At 57.6% G+C, this 18,339-nt stretch overlaps 1 protein-coding gene across 1 annotated transcript; it reads left to right on the top strand.

The window, feature by feature from the left end:
• The first annotated feature begins 527 nt into the window (after window positions 1-527).
• Window positions 528-13,067, top strand: ASPHD2 (aspartate beta-hydroxylase domain containing 2). Its single transcript, XM_065904259.1, has 4 exons — window positions 528-679; window positions 4,526-5,623; window positions 10,638-10,751; window positions 11,272-13,067. Exons 2-4 carry the CDS (start codon window positions 4,816-4,818, stop codon window positions 11,379-11,381), a joined length of 1,032 nt encoding a protein of 343 aa, XP_065760331.1. The 5' UTR covers window positions 528-679; window positions 4,526-4,815; the 3' UTR covers window positions 11,382-13,067.
• Window positions 13,068-18,339: the final 5,272 nt, after the last annotated feature.

The raw sequence follows: 18,339 nt of genomic DNA, 5'->3' as shown, positions 1-18,339 counted from the left end.
CCATGATAACTAAGGATCTTGTTTGATCTGCGGTTTCATTCCAAGGGCCTAAGAGGCCTTATGAGTGTATGGTGAATGAATACGTCAAGGCCAGAAGGGTGTCACGTCAGGGGCACGAGGAAGTGAGGGAGGGAAGGTGGGAGAGAGGAGGGGAGCAAATGTAGGAGGGAGGGAACCAGAGTGGGGAGAGAGGAGATCAAGGGAGGGGGAACGGACAGAGGCGCCCAGGGAGAACCGGGAGCGGGGAATTAACGCCCGGCCGCCCCGCCTGCGCGCGCCCCGCGGCCGCGTGGGCAGTGCGCCTCCCCGCTCCGGGCCGCGGCCGCCGAAGCCGCGCGAGGCGGGCGGCGCGGTCGGGACCCCGGGTTACGCAGCGCGCGTGGGGGGCGCCGCCGGGCGCCGGGGGTCTCGGCCCCGCCCCGCAGGCCGCCTCGCGCCCGCCCCGCCCGCGCCCCTTCCCCGAGCCGCCCGGCCGCGCGCGGCATTGTGGGAGTTGTGGTCCCCGCGGAGCGCAGCGCGGCGCCGGCACCGGCGGGGGGACCGGCTCGGCTCCGGCTCCGGCTCCGGCTCCGGCGGCTCCGCGGCGCGGGCAGGGGGCGTCCAGGCGTCCGCGCCTTCGGGCGGCGGCGTCGCCCCGGCCCCAGCGGCCGCCCCCTCCGCCCCGCGCGCCCGGGCTCAGGTAAGCGGGGGTCTCCCGGGGCTGCGGGGCTGGAGGGCGGCGCGGCCGGGCCGATCCCTGCGAGACGAGGAGAAGGCGGCGGGGGCCGGGCGGCTGCAGGCCCGCGGTCCCCATGCCCGGCGGTGCGGCTTCCAAGGATGCTTAGCGCCCGGCATCCTGGCCCCGCGGAGGGGCCCTCCGCCGCCCGGCGCTCGCTACGTGCCTCAGCGCCGCCACCTCGGCAGTGTTCGCGGCGCGGGCATCCTCCTCTTCCTCCCTGTGGCCCCTCGCGACCCTGTCCGCCGTGTTCACACCCCCAATCCCCATCACCCTCCTCGGTGACCATCCTGCTTGGTCCTTTTCCCTTGCTTGCTCTCCTCCTCCCCCCACCCCTGTGCATCACCCACTTCCCCCCGTCTCCCGTGGTGACCCTCCTTCACCTGTCCCATGAGGTATCACCTTAAGCCGTCTTCCCTAATCGCCCACTTTTCCTGTTAATACTTTCTTCATCGTCCCATTCCTCATCCTCCCCCAACCCCCGCCCCCGCCCTCCTGGTGGGCACCATCTGTCTTAACCTATCCTGTGCCCTCCCCTTTCCCCCCAGTCTCCTGAGTGGGTGGATTTCTGAAAAAGCTGGCCAAGAAAGTGAGGAGAGGTCTCGGGTTCCCAGCAGCAGAGGGCTGGCCCTGGGCAGGCTCCTGGTTACATGCATCACACTTGTCCTGCTCCTTGGGGGTCTTCTAGGGTGGCGTGACCATACCCTGAGAGTGAGCAAAAGCTCTTTAGCACTGGGCAACCTCTTGAACTGGTGATGTAACTGGATTAACCAGGTTAGAACTGAGTGTCTTTCCTAGATATTCATTGTACCCGAAGTTGTGTGTGATGGGACTTGTTCACCCAAAAGTGGCCACAAATTCAGACCCTATTCCCCAGAGCCGACTGACTTTTAAGATCTAGAGTTATTAAAGTCGAGGACAGCAATGAGGTGTCCCCCTCCCTGATGAGGACAGCCGTGGAACAGATGTGTAAAGAAAGCTGGAAATCACTGAAGCAAGACCTGGGTGGGGGGAGGGGGAAGGGCACGGATGGAGCTTGGTGAAATTCATGCCCTTCCAGCTGGAGGGCTGGGGTCCATGAGGGTCAGATGTTTGATAAACCAGTGCTTGATAAACTGCCAATCACCCTGCAAAGGTAAAGGTTTAATTTAAGTGTCACGTTTCAGCTGTGAGCTTGTTAATCCGCCTCTGGGTTCAGGTTCTGCCAGAATAGTTTGGCTAAAAGTAAGGGACAGGTGTGAAGAGTCCTTCCCTGAGCTCGCGGTACTGTTTGTGAATTCGTGAGCAGGGTCTGAAACTGGGGTTTGGGGCAGCAGGAGGCTCTGCTGCGTTTTGTTTCGAGCTCAGCCCAGGGAGTGTTCATGGCTGGCGTTGTGCAGAATGAGGCTTTCTGGGGTGGGGTGGGGAGGGTTAGCGGTGTGGGTGTCCAGTGGAGAGAAGCCCCTGTCATCCACCCAGTCCCCTGGTGTTTTCATTTTGATTGATTTGAACCGTAGTCAAGGCTGATGGGAACTAACACTTAACAGGTGTTTGTTAAATGATCATCATCTCACTCTTGGAACCTTTAAGAAAAACCTTTCCTCCTGAGAGATTTGGTGTAAAAGTTCCAATTAGGGCTTCAGCTCAGTGAAGTGAGGGGGGAAATCCTTTTAGTAAAAGTGCTTGTTATCACGCAGATGTTATTTTCACACTGAATTTCAAGAATCCTGGGGTTCTGTTTGGGAGGAGGCTTGCAAGCAAAACACCTCTCTGCAGGATTTTCCTTCCCTGGTCTTGAAGAGGAAACAGCTGCCAGTGATGGGAGGACCAGCCAGGGACCAGGGCCCCGGGCGGGGTTGGGGAGGGGCTCTTTCCATTCAGGGACCCAGCCTTTCCCTCTCTCCCGAATCTGTGAGGAAATGGAGGATGCGTGAGGACAAAAATTTAGCTTCTAACCTCCCCACTCTTGTATTTTTCCTAGAAATGTAAAAAATGTCCATGAATATTCAGCATGTGTGTTTCTGACTTACTAAATATCATAGTCAAGTGATTCAACCTAAGCTGGGAAGATAAAAAGTAGGGAGTTAAGGAGAAGCTAAGGGTTCCCTTTCATTTTAATAGCTTTGCATGTCTGGGGACAAAAGAAAAAGTCCCTTGAGGTGTGTGGCAACAAGAGTTTACCTTTGGCTGCTGGAATTCTCACTCCCAAGGTACCTTTCCCTGACGGCCCACCTTTGGTTTGCTGGCTCATAGAGATGGGAGTCCACATGTCATAGATGTCGCTAGATGATGACACGATCATAAACACTTTCAACCCATCATTCCCCTCGACACTGATGAGCAAACTGAGAGAGGGGAGTGACCTGCCCAGTTTGGGTTCTTAACCTCTCTGCTGCATTGCAAGAACACTTAGGCCAAACTCAGTCCCCAGAGAAAGGGGAGGGTACTGCTTTCCCGTTTTTGTTAGTTACTTTCTCATATTCCTGGGGGAAAGGAGAAAGGGTGCTACCAAGCAAAATTTCTGAATTATTCTCCTCGAGATGAGGGAATGTTACTACATATGTAGTAGAACATAGACCTGGCTGTTCTCATCTGATTAAAAAGAGGGTGGGCAAAGAGTTTCAACTGGGAAACATCTCTGGGGTTTTTGATTTTTAGTTTTAATGGAGTAGAGTTGCTTTACAATGTTGTGTTAGCTTCTACTGTACAGGAAAACGCATCAGCCATACATATACATATATCCCCTCTTTTGGATTCCCCTCCCGTTTAGGTGACCAGTGCATTAGTTAGGGTTCCCCTGGTACACAGTATGTTTCTATCAGCTGTTTATTTTATACATAGTATCAGTAGTGTATATGCATCAACTGGTAATGAGACAACTGGGCTCTGATCATCTTTTAGATTATTAGGATAATAACCGTGCTAGACATTGGACCAAAACATTTGCCAAACATTGGCCCGAAACATAAGTGAGCTAAGTGGTAAAGCACTTCTGTCTGTTTTGGAGAGACCAGAAAGGGTTTCTGTTTTTCTCTTCTCATTCTCTCCATCATTTCACTTCATAATCCCATGGGTGAGGCCAGCAGGTAGTCTCCCAAGCGAGGAGACAGAAAATGCCCAGTGTCTGCCACAGATTGACCCCAGGGAGCCCACTTGCTTTTCCAGCTTGATTTAAGCCCAGCCTGTGTCAGAAGGGCAAGAGAGATTAAATAAACAAGAATGATGAAGTGCTGTGAAAGAGAAAGTAAAATGGAGAACATGAGGTTTTAAGTGCCTTTGCCATTTGTAAGATGCTTTTGAATCCAGATTTCTCTTTAATAAAAACTACAAGAGATTTGGCTTCCCTACTGGTCCAGTGGTTAAGATTCCCAGCTTCCACTGCAGGGGGTGAGGGTTCAGTGCCTGGTCAGGGAAGTTCCATTACAGAGATTTAGGGAGAAGAAGCGTTTATTACACACGTACTTTACAAGAGTCCGGCAGTAGATCCTGCTTTGAGGTGAGATGGGCCTTGTGGCCCTGCCCCAGCTGCATGAACTGGGGTGGGTTATAGGACCTCTCTGAGCCTCAGTTTCCTCATCCATAAAGTGGGGATCATAGCACCTCCTGAGGAGGACACAAAACAGATGGGACTGCTGTAATTATCCAACAGTACTTGACCCAGATTAGACACCACCGGCCTTTTGGGAAATGCGGGAACAATGTACAAGATGAGAAGTGTGTCCTCTTCCAACAGGGATCTGATCAAACCATCTGGGCCTTTTCGCATTTTAGCTGAGGACTTTTCCAAGTGTAAAAATTAATGCTGGTTTATTATTATTTTTTTAATCTCAGGTTTGGATTGCCTAACATTGCACGGTGACCCACCCCACATCCAAAGGCGACCTCAAGCCGCTCCTTCGCCCTGCCCACAGGGACTCCCGCCGGGACTGGAGGGGTGGGCGCAGAGGTTGGTCCATGCCACCGGCGGCAGCAACCCAGGACCCGCGGCCACCATGCCCCCGCCGGCCCCGGCCGCCCCCCGCCCCCGGCGCTAGGCTGCACAGAGTGGGCGCCCTCGGGACCCCCGAGGACTGACCTCTGCTGACCTCGCTCCGGACCCCCGACAGCTCCCCCCCCCAAAAATGTCGCTCGAGTGGCTGGCGGCCTGGGGCTGGTCGCTGGACGGCCTGAGGGACTGCATCGCCGCCGGCATCCAGTCGGTGCGGGACTGCGACACCACGGCGGCGGTCAGCGTGGCCTGCCTGCTGGCCCTGTTCGTGTGGTACTGTTACCACGTGGGCCGCGAGCAGCCCCGGGCCTACGCCTCGGTCAACGCCCTGATGCAGGGCCCCGACGCGGCGGGGCTGCAGAACGGCTTCGTGTACTGCCAGTCGGCCGAGTGCGTGCGCTGCAGCCACAGCGAGGGCCTCAACCAGAAGCTCTACCACAACCTGCAGGAGTATGCCAAGCGCTACTCGTGGTCCGGCATGGGCCGCATCCACAAGGGCATCCGCGAGCAGGGCCGCTACCTCAGCAGCCGGCCGTCCATCCAGAAGCCCGAGGTCTTCTTCCTGCCCGACCTGCCCACCGCGCCCTACTTCTCGCGGGAGGCGCAGAAGCACGACGTGGAGCTGCTGGAGCGCAACTTCCAGACCATCTTGTGCGAGTTCGAGGGCCTGTACAAAGCCTTCTCGAACTGCAGCCTTCCGCAGGGCTGGAAGATGAACAGCACCCCCAGCGGCGAGTGGGTCACCTTTTACCTGGTCAACCAGGGGGTCTGCGTCCCCCGGAACTGCAGGAAGTGCCCACGGACGTACCGCTTGCTGGGAAGCCTTCGGACCTGTATTGGCAACAATGTTTTTGGGAACGCGTGCCTGTCCGTGCTGAGCCCCGGCACCGTCATCACGGAGCACTACGGCCCCACCAACATCCGCCTCCGCTGCCATTTAGGTAGGTGGCGGGGCGGGGCCTCCGGGCCCGAGGCCCGCCCCGCGGAGGCTGCGCGCTTCCCGGCGCTCGGGTCAGCAATCGATGGGTCAGGTGCACGCAGTGTTGGCGGCAGAGATTGAGTCACAAAGGCGTGGTCAGTATCGATCTACTCGGTGACAGGTGCTCCGTCCAGAGGCCCTGTCTGCCCTGTCCCGGGCGGGAGCCGCCAGCCGCATGTGACTGTAGAGCGCCTGAAATATGGCCGGTGTAACTAAGGAGCTCGATTTTTACTTTATTCCAAATGTAAAAATCTGGCGGTGGTCGCTGTGTGGGACAGGGTAGCCCTAGAGCCAGAGGCTGTTGGGGAGGTTCTGGAGGTTTGTCAGGATGTCCAGGAGGCCGGAAGATGCCCGAGTGCCTTCCTGATCACAAGCACGAGGTGTTGCTTGGTGTTACATTGATTTTGTTCAGCCTCTAAGGAGGTTGGTAATAAGCGTAGCCTGTGTGGTGGTGGTTTTGAGAACAGGATCTGCAGTCACGTTGCCTGTGTTTGCATCCTGGCTCCACCACGAGCTGGCTGGGTTCCTTTGGGCGAGTGAGTCCACCTCTCTGGGCCTCAGTTACCCCATTTGGAAAGTGGAGGAGGTAAAAAGGATCATTTCTTACAGAACTGTGTTGGTAATGTGAGTTGTGAAGCGTTTGTTCAAGCAGAGCCTGCTAGAGAGTGTTGTTGTTTAGTTAAGTCGTATCCAACTCTTTGCCCCGCGTGGACTATAGCCTGCCAGGCTCCTCTGTCCGTGGGATTTCCCAGGCAAGAACACTGGAGTGGGACAGAGAGTGAGCACTCAATAAAAGCAGGCTCAAATGCTACTCAGTGAAGAGGGACATTAGTTCTCCAGAATGCCTCCTCCCTGGTGAGTCGAGATAACATGTTGGTTAGCAGGGCAACAGGGCCACAGGTTAGTATCCCAGACCAGAAGAGCCTGAGCGAGGCCCAGCCTAGCGGTGTGACCGCCACCTGCGGGGGGCCTGAGCCCCTCTCCCCTGGGTCCCACTGCTCCTCCTTTCTGTCTGTGAAGACTGCACACAGGGCTTTACTGCTTCAAAAAAGAGAAAAGACTTAGATTCAGGCAGTTGACACCGTTTTGCGTATCTCAAGAGTAAAAGCAGGACACGGTCGGGGCCCTGGAGGGAGTGGCCTGGCTTCGTGGCCGGCTCTGAGACTGTGCAGTAACTGTATCTCCCTGGGCTTCAGTCTCCACATCTGTAAGGTGAGCAGATGGTGGTCACTCACAGGAGCGTTGAGGCGTTTCAACAGAGTAGCATCTTCCACGGGCACTTGACACGGCGCCTGGCGCGTGGCAGCATTCGATCAACGGCAGCTAGGGCCTTCATGATCAAACGGTGTGTCGGGCAGTATGAGAAACTAGCCCGTAGAATGTGGCCCCGCCCCAGGAGACAGCAGAAAATGTGCCAAGTCCGGAAGCACACACACCTGGGCTCAGATCCTGGCTTAGCCCGTTTGCCAGGTGGCCTTGGGTAGGCGCGGAAGCTGCGCCTCCATTTTCCCCTCTCTGCAGTGGGGGTAGTACCCACCTGGAGGGACGATTAGAAGTATGTCCTGTGTGTTAAGTGCTTGGCAGGTGAAGGGCAGTTGGGTGAAGGGGGCTCTGGTTATTCAGAGACGTGAGATGATCGTCTTAAGTGATGGTCGTGGTCAGTAAAGTCTCTGTGCGACGCACCGGGACGCGCTCTGAGCTCAGGGGACCTGGGTGCTGCAGGTGGGCTGCTCTGGGGAGGAGGGTCTGACCCTGCAGGACCCCGGAACCACCTGGGTGGAGCCAGGGAAGAGCCGTCCCCCGGGGCTGGGAAGCCCACTGGTGGGCTGAGCTTGGCCCGGCCGGTGGGAGCAAACCACAGGGGTCCCTCGTCAGGCTGGGGGGTTCAGGCTATGGGCGCAGGGCGCAGTGCTGTTCCTAAAGGTTCTCCTTGTAAGTTTTCTGAAAGCTTCAGAGCGATGCGTAGGGAAGGGCGTCTGAGGCAGAATCCCAGGCAGCGTGAGTAGGAAGGACTGGTGGCAAGAACACCCAGGATCCGCCCCCTGGGTATTCATGCCTGTTGTGTATCGGTGCCGTGTACACGCGCGTGTTTGTAATACGTGTCTGCATGGACTGCTTTATGACCTGTCATTCCCCTCCCCGAGTGCCGCCTGCCACCAGAGAAACTGGGTCATCTGTGTCACCCTGGACAGCAGGCGGCCTGGAATGCGGCCCACCGGCGTGGGCTGTGCCGCGGCCAGGGCGCGCGCCAGGGCGGGGTTTGCTGTTTCCTTCTCTTCTCTGTCCCGCCTACATGTGTCCACCCAGAAAGGAAACGGGGCGTGTGAGACTCCTGTGACCTTGTGTGTTGACTGGGGGTGGGGAGAACGAGGTCAGAGGCAGGGAGGGCCTGGTACGTGCTGGTGGCCATACCTCCACCAGCTACCTGGCTGTCGTGGGGAGGCCCCTGTGGTCCTGGAACTGTGCCCTGGAAATGCTCACCCCCCGCCGCCTCTTTTTCTGCCTTCTGTCTTCATTGGGACTGGGGGTGTCATTTCTGTGTGACTGCAGCCCTAGTGCCTCCAGCTGGCACAAGTTTGCCGAGCCTGCTCCCAGCTTCCACTAGACGTGGCATCACTTAACCCCTCTCCATGCCGCCCAGTCATCACCCTGCAGCGTGTAGGGGCCGCGAGTTCCCCAGCCACTGCCACAGGCCTCCAGGGAACCGCCCCTGGAACTAACTAGGCAGATGTTAGCCAGGAGGCAGGTGCCCGGCCCGCAGGAAAGAGGAGAGGAAAATACACGTGCATGTCCACATTCTCGTCAGGAAGCCCAGTCGGGCTCTCATCCCTTTGTGAGTATTGCTGGTGTTCTTGGCCGTCTGGATGGGTGATGCAAGCGGGTCAGCTCGTGTCCGCCTTGCCCGCCCTGCAGGCCAGCTGCCAGCCTTCAGAGGCGGGGCCTCACTGGACAGAGCCCTTCTCCTCCTGTCTCTCCTCTCCATTCGTGGGTGGTGGAGACAATGCAGCAAGCCCTAAGCCAGAGAGGCCAGGCACGTAGGACCGCCGAGGCAGTGTGGGGGCCTGTCTATCCCCAGGAGCTACCCAGATGCTCTGTCTGTGGGGGTGCTGACTGTTCCTGCCAGCCAGGCAGGCTCTGGCAGTTGGCAGGGAGGGTGGGCCGCAGGGAGGCTGGGGTACAGAGGAGGGCGGCGGAGGAGAGGGAACCGGGGCCGGGAAGCGCAAGCCGGGATGTCTTTCTGTTGTACTGTGGGGGCTGGTAGTGAATCACCACCCGGAGAAAGGGGAGCCCCTTTCTGAAACCCCGGGGTGGATTGTCCCTGCAGAGAACCACCCATTCCTAAAGGCCTTCTGCACCCGAACCAGGTAGTGAGGGGACACACGGAAGGATGTGGCCCGCGGGGCTCTCCACTGGGGCCAGTGAGTGGCAGGCTGAACCCCTTTACGACCCTGACCTCCTCCCAGCAGTTGTCACGGTAGTGGGAGAGGGTGGTTCCAGAGGCAGAATGGACTGTGTCAGCTGATCCAGTAGAGTGTACTATTGAGAGCTGAAACTGACCGTCTGCGGGGAAATTGACAGCCACTTGGTATCACTGCTACTGACCTGTCAGTTCATACTTCCATCATACTGTCCAGTGTTAGACCAGCCTGTTCCACGGAGCCAGACAGATTGGGGTTTGAATTTCAGTTCCCGTAGGACTGAATAGCACTCCCAGCTGGTCACTGAACTTCTCTAAGGCTCAGTTGCTGCTTGTGTGATGATGTCTATAAAGTGTTTAATGCAAACCTGCTCACAGTAAGTCTTCAGTGGTTGGTAGCAAGGACAGTGGTCACACAGCCTGGAAGGCAAGTACGCCCACAGCCCCTCTTTACAGATGAAGAGCTACAGCTCAGAGAGGTGGAGTGGTTTGCTTAAAGTCACCCAGCACATAAAGGTGGTTGTCTGACCCCAGGTCCTCAGTCTTGCCCTCTCCCCCTCACAGCCTCTTGTTTCAACTCTGCCTCCCTCCATGCTTTCTGGAGCCATCCATTTGTGGTTCGGCGTGTACATGAAATCCTTGGGCTGTTCGGAAGCTGTTTCCTGTATGTTGGGAGGATGGTAAATCAGAGCAGTGGGTGCCGACTGGCCCAGGGTCATGATTGTCAGACTGGGACGCTGGAGACACAAGCCCACCATGCAGGGCCTGCTGCCTCCCGGGTTGGGCCTGGGCCCACCCACCCTCTTCCCTTCAGTTAGGTGGCCACGCAGTGCCTAGGCGACCAGAGTGCCAGGGGCCCAGCGTCCTTCAGACCCTCGTGTTGGAGATGGGGGTGTGAACGTGCACTCACAGCGGCGTTTCACACAGACCCTGTGTCTGGGGTTATATACCCGAGCCCCCTGCCCCGCGCACTTGTGTTGAACATAACAGCTCCCTCTCTGAGGGTGTCAGTCTGTTACCTCTCAAAGCTCGACGTTTCTTTAGGGGTGTCTCTGGCTTCCCAGAGTGAGGCTGGGGAAACTTGGACTGTGAACACGCCATGCTCGGGCCTTGCGATGAACCCCAAAGAGGAGGGCGCTGTGAGGGTCTTAGCGTCTTTACTGTCAGCTGGAGCAGCCCTTGCCTCTGGGGCAGGTGGAGGTCTGATCCCACCTCCCTCGACCTCCAGGGGTCCCATGGCTGGGCTTCAGGAGTCTCAAGGTGAGGTGCAAGCCTCGGTTGGTCAGTGCTTTCGTCAGAGGCATCCCTGGCCCAGAGCAGATTAAGCCACAGGAGGAGGGAGCTTTTCTGGGGAGTACAGTGGGGATTTGGGTGCACAGCCTGGCTCTGTCCTAGCAGACTGCCCTCTCCTCTCCCCTCCCACTGGGGCTCCCAAGGGGTGAGTGAGGGGGAAAGCGGGGCTTCGGAAGTTGAGTGCCACCCCCCCAAAGGCTGCCCTCCCGACTTCCAGCATCCTGGTCCTGCCCACCTTCATCCTCTCCTCTCTCCTCTCCCTCAGGTCTGAAAACTCCAAGTGGCTGTGAGCTGGTGGTGGGAGGGGAGCCCCAGTGCTGGGCAGAAGGCCGCTGCCTCCTCTTCGATGATTCCTTCCTGCACACTGCGTTCCACGAAGGTGAGTGCCTGTCTGCTCTGTGGCTGCCTTTAAATATATACATATGTATGCTTATATATACTTCAATTTTATTTTTTAGAGCATTTCTGGTTTCCAGAAAAACTGAGCAGAAAGTCCGGAGTGTTTGCCCCTTGACGTGACCTTCCCCCGCATATATTTTCCCTTTATTAACATTTTGCATGACCGTGGCATGTTTGTTAACAGTGGACGCGTCACAGTTTACGTGAAGGTTGACCCTTGCTGTTGTCTGTTCTGTGGGCTTGGACAGATGTCGCGGGTCCGCCACGGGAGGACCGTCCGCAGTAGCTTTCCTGCCCTAAACGTGCCCTGCACTCTGCTCCGAACCTTCTGGGGCCTTCTCCCAGGGTTTGTTCAGAGAGAAGGCGAGCCTGCGCTTTGTGCCAGGGGGCAGGAGGGGCCGCTGCCCGCACGCTGCCCGCGTGGGTCCGTCTCCGCCGGGGTCCTGGCTCGGGGGTGCTTTGACCCTCTCCTCTCTCGCCGCCTCCCCTCCCCTCCCCAGGTTCGGCGGAGGACGGCCCCCGGGTGGTTTTCATGGTGGATCTGTGGCACCCGCACGTCGCGGCGGCCGAGCGGCAGGCCCTGGATTTCATCTTTGCTCCAGGACGATGAGAACCTTGGTCGCGCTGGAGTCGCCAGGAGTGACAGTGGGTCTGCCTGGGCAGACGGGGTGCGGCCCAGCCCCCGGGCCCCATTTGGACCCCATGCTCAGAAGCCTGCCTCAGCCGAGAACTCGCATTTGGGACTTTTGTTTTTTAAGATCACGTTGGGTCTCTTTTTCCTTTGGTTACTGAACAATAGGGAATTTCCAGCTTGTATTTCCTTAGATTTTTTTTCCCCTTCCATTGTTTGCTTCTGCGATCCCTTTCTGCCTAAAAGCGCGTTCCCGTGCTCCGCGCCCAGCGGCCCGCTGGCCCTGTCGTCGGGCGTTCACGCTCGCCGCTACCTGTTCTGTCAGAGCTCCCAAGTAGAGCCGCCAAACGGTTACTTGTCTGAATGTAATAACGTAAATCTTCTTGTGGTCATCTTAAGAGGAAAACAAACAAACAAAAACCAACCAAAAACTGCAAAGCAGAGAGCTGGCGAACATGGCCTCTGCTGCTGTTACAGTCACCTGGGGACCCTTCCGCTGCCCCAGGGCAGGGGGCAGTCTGCGGTCAGCATCCACCCGGCCCCAGCCGGCTGCGGCGTGGGCACGGCGGCCCTGGTCAGGGGCAGGGCCGACCCACCATCGCTCACCTCACCGCAGCCCCGTGAGCTCGCTCACGGCAAGCGCCTCGGGCTGGCGGGACCAGAGGCGTCTCCATACACGTGGCTTTCCGACAGCCGGGGTTGGCGGTGTCTTCTCCTCCGAGAGTCCAGCCAGGGCTCCCTCGGATCAGGCTCTGAACGCGTGACTCGCTTACCTCACTGCCTACAGAAGCCCTACTGCCAAACCGGGCCCAGGAGGTTCCCCGCTTGAGCTGTGTGGAGTCCACGGCGGTGAGCGTTCAGACCGCCAGGCTGGCCTGCGGGCGCCGAGGCGGGGCAAGCAAGGCCTCCCTCCTCCGGGGACGTTCTGGAAAAGGCTTTCTCTGGCAAAACTGGGAATCGTAGGTCTGCCCAGGACGTGTCTGTTTTTGCTTTGGAGTTCTGCTGCCTGTGATTTTCCATTTGTCTGTCTGTACATAAACGTTCAAACGCTGGGCTCGGAGATCACGCTGGTGTCGGCCTTGTGCCTGTCACTGCACAAGGACGCAGCCCCGGCTCCCCGCCCACCAAGCCAGTGTGTGCTCGTGAGGACCCTGGGCGACCTGCAGACCCGAAGGACCCACGGTCTCAGCTCTGGCTTGTTGGTCTCCGGTGAAGGACATGGCTGGTTTATGGCGCTAAGTCTGGGAATGGCCCCATGTCAGCCGATGTGTAAAGGAGTTGCCTCCGGCCACACAAGAGAGGCATTTTTGGAATAATGTATTATTGCAGAGTTGGGTCGATAAAACCATGGAGCGACATGGAACACACAGTTTATCCCGTGTCTGGGTCCAGCATAAAGAACCCGTGTCTGCATTTGAGTACACTTTCTTACACATCTTTTTCAGCAATTAGGATGCAGGAGAAAGGGCAGAGATTTCTGCCCCACCTGAAGTCTTTCTCCTCCTCCTCCTCCAGTTTCTTGTCAAAGAGTCACTGAGGTGCATGATCTGTCTGCATCCTGACTGCTCTCCGTCTGCAAAGCTGACAGCCCACACCCGTCCCCAGCTGCCTGTGCTCCCGGGACGCGGGTGGGGACCAGGAGGTAAATAAAAGATCTTGCTGAAAACCAGAGTGAAGTGGTGAAGGTGGTGTGTGGGAAAGGAGACGTGACTGGGGCAGAAGCTCTGGGAGGGGCTGGTATGAGCTGGAGACTCTCAGTTCCTGGATCATGTCACGGAGACAGGCGGGGCCCCTGAAGGTGGTCACGTGCAGTGAATGAAGAGAAGTGTAGTTCTGATCCTGGAGGGGGGGGAAGGAGCGGCCCCATGGAATGTTCAGTAACTGCAGGTGTCAACCCCGGCAGAGAACCAGGACCCTCCCCTGCCTCAGAAAAACTCAGGGGTCGGGACTCAGTGCCGGGAACTCGTCCCCTGACCCCTTGGGCCAGTCACTGTCCTTCACCAAAGAGAGGCAGCGACATTGGTCCCCTTTCTGAGACCGCAGGAGTTCTGAGCAGTTAGGGAGAAACAGGTGAGAAAGAAGGGTGGGGCGAGGGGGAGCTGGGTGAGCTCACGGGGCTAGTGGTAGAGGTACCAGGGGTGCCACGTTGCCTGTGGCTAACCTCAGGGCCCGAACCCTCGACAGCTGCGTTTTGAATCTTGCCCCTTAGAAGAGGAACCAGGGCTCTGGTGATCTTGAGTTGCCTGGCTGCCAGGTGGCCACTGCAAGTGGAGGGAAAAACGCTTTGCGCTCTGGGCCGCGATGTTCCCCCCCCCCCCGCCAAGGGTGCATTGCCAGCTTGGCAATCACTAAGGTAATTTACACGTCGTGGCCAGGGATACCCAGGGTGAGAGGGGGAGCTGGCCTGCCCGCCCAACTTCGGCCTGCCCGCCTTCCACCCAGAGACAGCCTGCCCCAGCTGGCTAGGCCAGAGCGGTTGCTCAGTGTGACAAGGTCATCTCCCAGGTCTTCTGTGCACGTGCTCATCATCCTGCAAAGTCACCTAGATTGTCTGGGTCCTGAGCCTCCCTTGGTGACATCAAGTGCCCTGCAGTGTGTGGCGGGGCAGGGGGAGGGTAGTCCTCACACACTGGTTCTGGACTTTGCACTGTATGGTCAGCTGGGGGGCTGCTGAGAAATACCTAGTACCTACCCGCCCCCCCCCAAGGCATTCCAGCTCTTTGTTTCAGCTTATTTCCTGGGCTGAATCTCCTGTGTAGTTGGGGCTGAGGGTCGATGTTCTAAGTAGCAGAGATGAGGAGGCCTTTGAAACGAGCCAGCTGGAGGCCCAGAGCTGAGCTGTGTCCCTGTGATGCTGGTCAGGCCTCCTAACCTTGGTCTCTAGGGGGGCAGTCACTGCTTCTACCACCCTCCAACGATACTTTAAGCAGCCTCTTATAAGAGCATAACATTCCCACTCTGAGTCCTTGGGTTTCCAGGACCTGCCCCAACCCCAGCTGCAGGACTGGGCATATAACCCATACCTGACCAATCAGAGCCTTCCAGACCCCTGGGTACTTAGGATTGGGTCAAGGCTGAGCACATGACCCACATCTGGCCAATCAGAGCCTTCCAGACTCGTGGGTCCTCAGCGATTGGGTCAGGGCTGAGCACTTGACCCACATCTGACCAATCAGAGCCTTCCAGACTCCTAGGTCCTCAGGGATTGGGTCAGGGCTGGGCACAGGACCCCTGACCTGTGCTGGAACCATTGAGAAAGAGAGGCTACTGTTGATGGGGTGGGAGTGGGGAATCCAGTGTGAAGAAAGTCTGAGCGTGAAACCCACAGAGGAGAGCAGGTCTCATCCTGTGAAGATAGAGCTTTGCCTGGAAGCAGCCCTACCGCTGGACTTTTCCATCACATGAGCCAATAAATGCTCTTTTTTAACTTATGTCCATGTTGTGGTTTCTGTCTGTTGCTCCCAGATGTCCAGATCCACTTTGTGCCTGATGCTCTCTGGCCTAGGATTAAAGTGAGGTTTGAGGACGATAGTATGATGGCAAGTTGTTGGGTGGGTGGGAAGCGCTCCCTGCATGTTTTCAAAATGTAAGCCTGAGAAGCGAAGGCTCAGTGCAGAGTGCCGTGTTTAAGGATTATCACGCCCTGCTGCCAGCCGCCTCGCCTGCCCATGACATGTTTGTCCCCGCTTGACTCTTAACTAACCAGATGTAAACACCGGGGACAGGACAGAATGAGGCCCTGTATTTTAGAGCTGCTGACAGATGGCAGCGAAAGTACGCCATCAGAGTGCCGCTTTGGGTGGCAGGAGGCAACACACGCAGAGACTGACGGACTCTGCCTCCGCCCCAGGTGCACGCAGTGGTCCTAACTTCAGATCACCCACTCTTCCCCATAGTGCCCACTCCCGCCACCCTGGATGCCAGGTGAGTGCGTTTTGTCGAGTACAGACCGCACGTACCTTCTGGGAGAGTCTGTCACATGTGTTATTATCCCGTAATACTTGGAGCCCTGCCAGGGGGAGCTGGGACAGCTACACACTCAACATGGGAAAACGTAGGGTCTGAGGGCAGGACACACGGATGAGGTTGCGGTGTCGGCTGGTGGACGAGCCAGACGTGGAAGCCAGGAGTCTGCGCTCGCGGCTCAGCATCCCCAGGCTTTGAACTCCGTCGTGCATTCAGGCCTCCCTCTCCATGGCAGACACAGGTACCCCGCTGGGGAGAGCGTTTGCCTTCTGAGGACGCATATTGAGCCCCACTTTCTGCAGCCCACAACATGCCTCACTTTCACATACATTGCCTCTCCTCTCCATTTAAAAGAAGACGCTGAGGTTCAGAGAATTACATTAACCAGTTTCCAGAGCACGAAGTCGTAGAACCAGATTTGAACCCTGGTCTCTGAATCCAAAGCCGCGTGCGCCTCCTGCCACAGGAACCGGTTGGGGCTGCTCGGAGAGCAGGGACCAACTCCAAGCACGTGCAGGAGACGGAATCGGGAGACGGTCAGGCTCGCCCTCCCGGGAGCGCTCGGCCCGGGGCGGGCAGGGCAGGGCAGGGCAGGGCTGGCACTCAGCCGACCCGAGCACACTCTGCAGTCGTGAAATGCCTCTTCTGGGCTCTTGACAGGATTCAAAAGACTCTTTGGGTTTTGTTCCCCGGAGAGCTGCAGCTGGGTTCCAGGTGGTTCAGACACTTAAAATAAACAGAGAGGAAGTGTCCTTTAGCCGTGAAGCCCTGAGAATCTTCACCTTAAGCTCCCCAGATTCAGTGACCGTGTTGAGAAAAGATCCAGTTTGTGTTTGTTTTCTGAGCCAGGATGACAGGTGTGGATCTAACATCCTGCCCTCCCCAGGGTCGGGGACAGGGGCTTCCCCACCTGCTGCTCTTTTCCCAGAACAGGTCCACAGTGAAGGGGTGTGGGGATGTGGGTGTGTGTGTGGCGGGAGGGGGGTGAATGGACGCCAGCGTTGTGCTCGGCTTGAGAGCACCAGCCGTCCGTTCCCTGCTCGTCCCGTGGACTCCTTCAAGCAGGGATCTCCCTCTCTCCCTCGGGGCTTCTCCCCTCTGGAGACCGTGCCCCACATACAGCAGGTGCATCCTTCTACCTGCCCCAAGTGAAGGCAGAGGGGGGGATCTAGGTCGCCCTTGAATTTGCCCGTTTCCCTCTATCGCCCTGCTGCTCTGGGCCACAAACCAACCTCTTCCCCCCTCCAAGCCCTCCCACCTGGACACCCACAGCCTCTGGGGGGGGGCTTTTCCACTCCTGCTGCGCTTCTCACCCATCCGGGAGCCAGGGAAGTTTCCGGTGAGGAGCAAATCAAGGCACTGCCCTGCTTCAAGGCTCTCCTTCACCCAGCGCCTCGGCCACTTGCCTGCTGCGGGCCTGCTCTAGCAGGAACAAGCAGGAAGGGGGGAAGCGCTCCATTTCTACCTTCATCGTGTGGAGTAGGTCTTCTAGGTGGAAAGGGCAGGGCTGGGATCTGGGACTGAGACTGTCTGGCATTTGGCCGAAGGGTCCAAGCCCGTGAGGAGCCTGGTGGGCCGGTGAGATGTGGGCTTGCGTGCGTAAGTACCATCTATTGCTGTGACAGATGACCCCAAGAGCGGCTTAAAACAACACACATTTATCATCCCCCACGCTTCCTGAGGACTAAGGATTCTGAAGTGGCTTGGCTCGATGGCTCTAGCTGTTTCTCGCAGGGCCGAATCAGATGAGGACAGTCAGGGCCTGCTGTTGTCCGGTGGAGGCCACTGGGTCAGGCGGCCTGCTTCCAAGAAGCTCACTGGGATGGGCAGGAGACCCCACCCCGGGGACGTCTCCCCACGGCTGCCCACGTGTCAGCTTCTTCCCACGACAGGTGAACCGAGAGAGAGGAGGCAGCTGCGATGCTTCGTGACCTACCCTCAGAAGTCACACTGGCATCCTGGCCACATTCTGGCCATTAAAAATGAAGCACTCCGTCTAGCCCTCACTCAAGGGTGAGTCAGGTCCTGAAATTGTAGCAGAGAAATTGTGGACTTCCTAAAACACTTACTTGGCTGCGTCAGGTCTTGGTTGCGGCCTGTGAGATCTCTTGTTGCTGTGTGTGGAACTCGCGCTGTGTCTCACGGGCTGTTGCTCTGCGGCGTGTGGGGTCTTAGCTCCCCGACCAGGGATCGAACCTGTGTACCCCTCCACTGCACGGCAGATGCTTAACCCACTGACCACCGGGCAAGCCCCTGTGGGCCTACTCTCACACCTTGCTTGCTATGTGGACCTCACGCTCTTCCTGTGACGTGGTGACTCTGCTCAGAGGGAGGCACAGGGCTGCCTCGAGTGCAGACTCTCGGAACCAGGATTCTGTGTTTTATGTGTTTTCAGCCCAACAGCAACCCTGGGAAATGAGATGGGAAGAGAGGTTTCTGGAAGCAAAGCAAAGACGACGATCTGCCAGTAGCCTGACACCTAGGAAAGGGCCCAGAACAGGTGGGAGGCTGTCTTATGAAGCAGGTCTCATGTGGAAGTGTCCTTGAAGCCAGGCGCTCAGCCGAGCTACTGAGGGCGGGGGATATGAACACGGGCTCGGGAGCTCTGAGTTCTGTCCGTGCACTAGCATGTAACAGGTCAGATTTTCGTCAACCTCAGGACTTGGCGATCTCACAACTCTAGAGCATCAGCGGCAAGTCTGGCTGCTTAGAAATGCCGCAGGACAGGAAGGGAACGGGTTCTGTGTCTGTCAGTCACGGGAAGGTGCCTGCAGAGCCTGGCCTGGGTCTTGGAAGGGGTTTTCCTCGGACAGTCCGGCAGAGAAGTGGGACAATGTGCATTTCCCTAGCTCAAGCTACGGCCCTCCTTCATCCGGGAAGCTCACTCTCTTAGGCCAGCCAGGGGCAAGAGGGACGCCAGTGACATCACAGAAAGGGGGCCGCGGGCCTGGTGTGCGGTGCAGCCTCGCTG

This window comes from Muntiacus reevesi, chromosome 13, assembly GCF_963930625.1.
Source record: "Muntiacus reevesi chromosome 13, mMunRee1.1, whole genome shotgun sequence".
NCBI lineage: Eukaryota > Metazoa > Chordata > Mammalia > Artiodactyla > Cervidae > Muntiacus > Muntiacus reevesi.
The sequence above is the reverse complement of the archived record's forward strand: the minus strand, read 5'-3'. Positions and strand labels throughout refer to the sequence as shown.

Coding starts and splice junctions, on each gene's coding strand:
- ASPHD2 (XM_065904259.1), top strand. CDS start 4,816: ATGTCGCTCGAGTGGCTGGCGGCCTGGGGCTGGTCGCTGGACGGCCTG. Junction 5,624..10,637: donor CCGCCTCCGCTGCCATTTAG/GTAGGTGGCGGG, acceptor CCTCTCCCTCAG/GTCTGAAAACTCCAAGTGGC. Junction 10,752..11,271: donor GCACACTGCGTTCCACGAAG/GTGAGTGCCTGT, acceptor TCCCCTCCCCAG/GTTCGGCGGAGGACGGCCCC.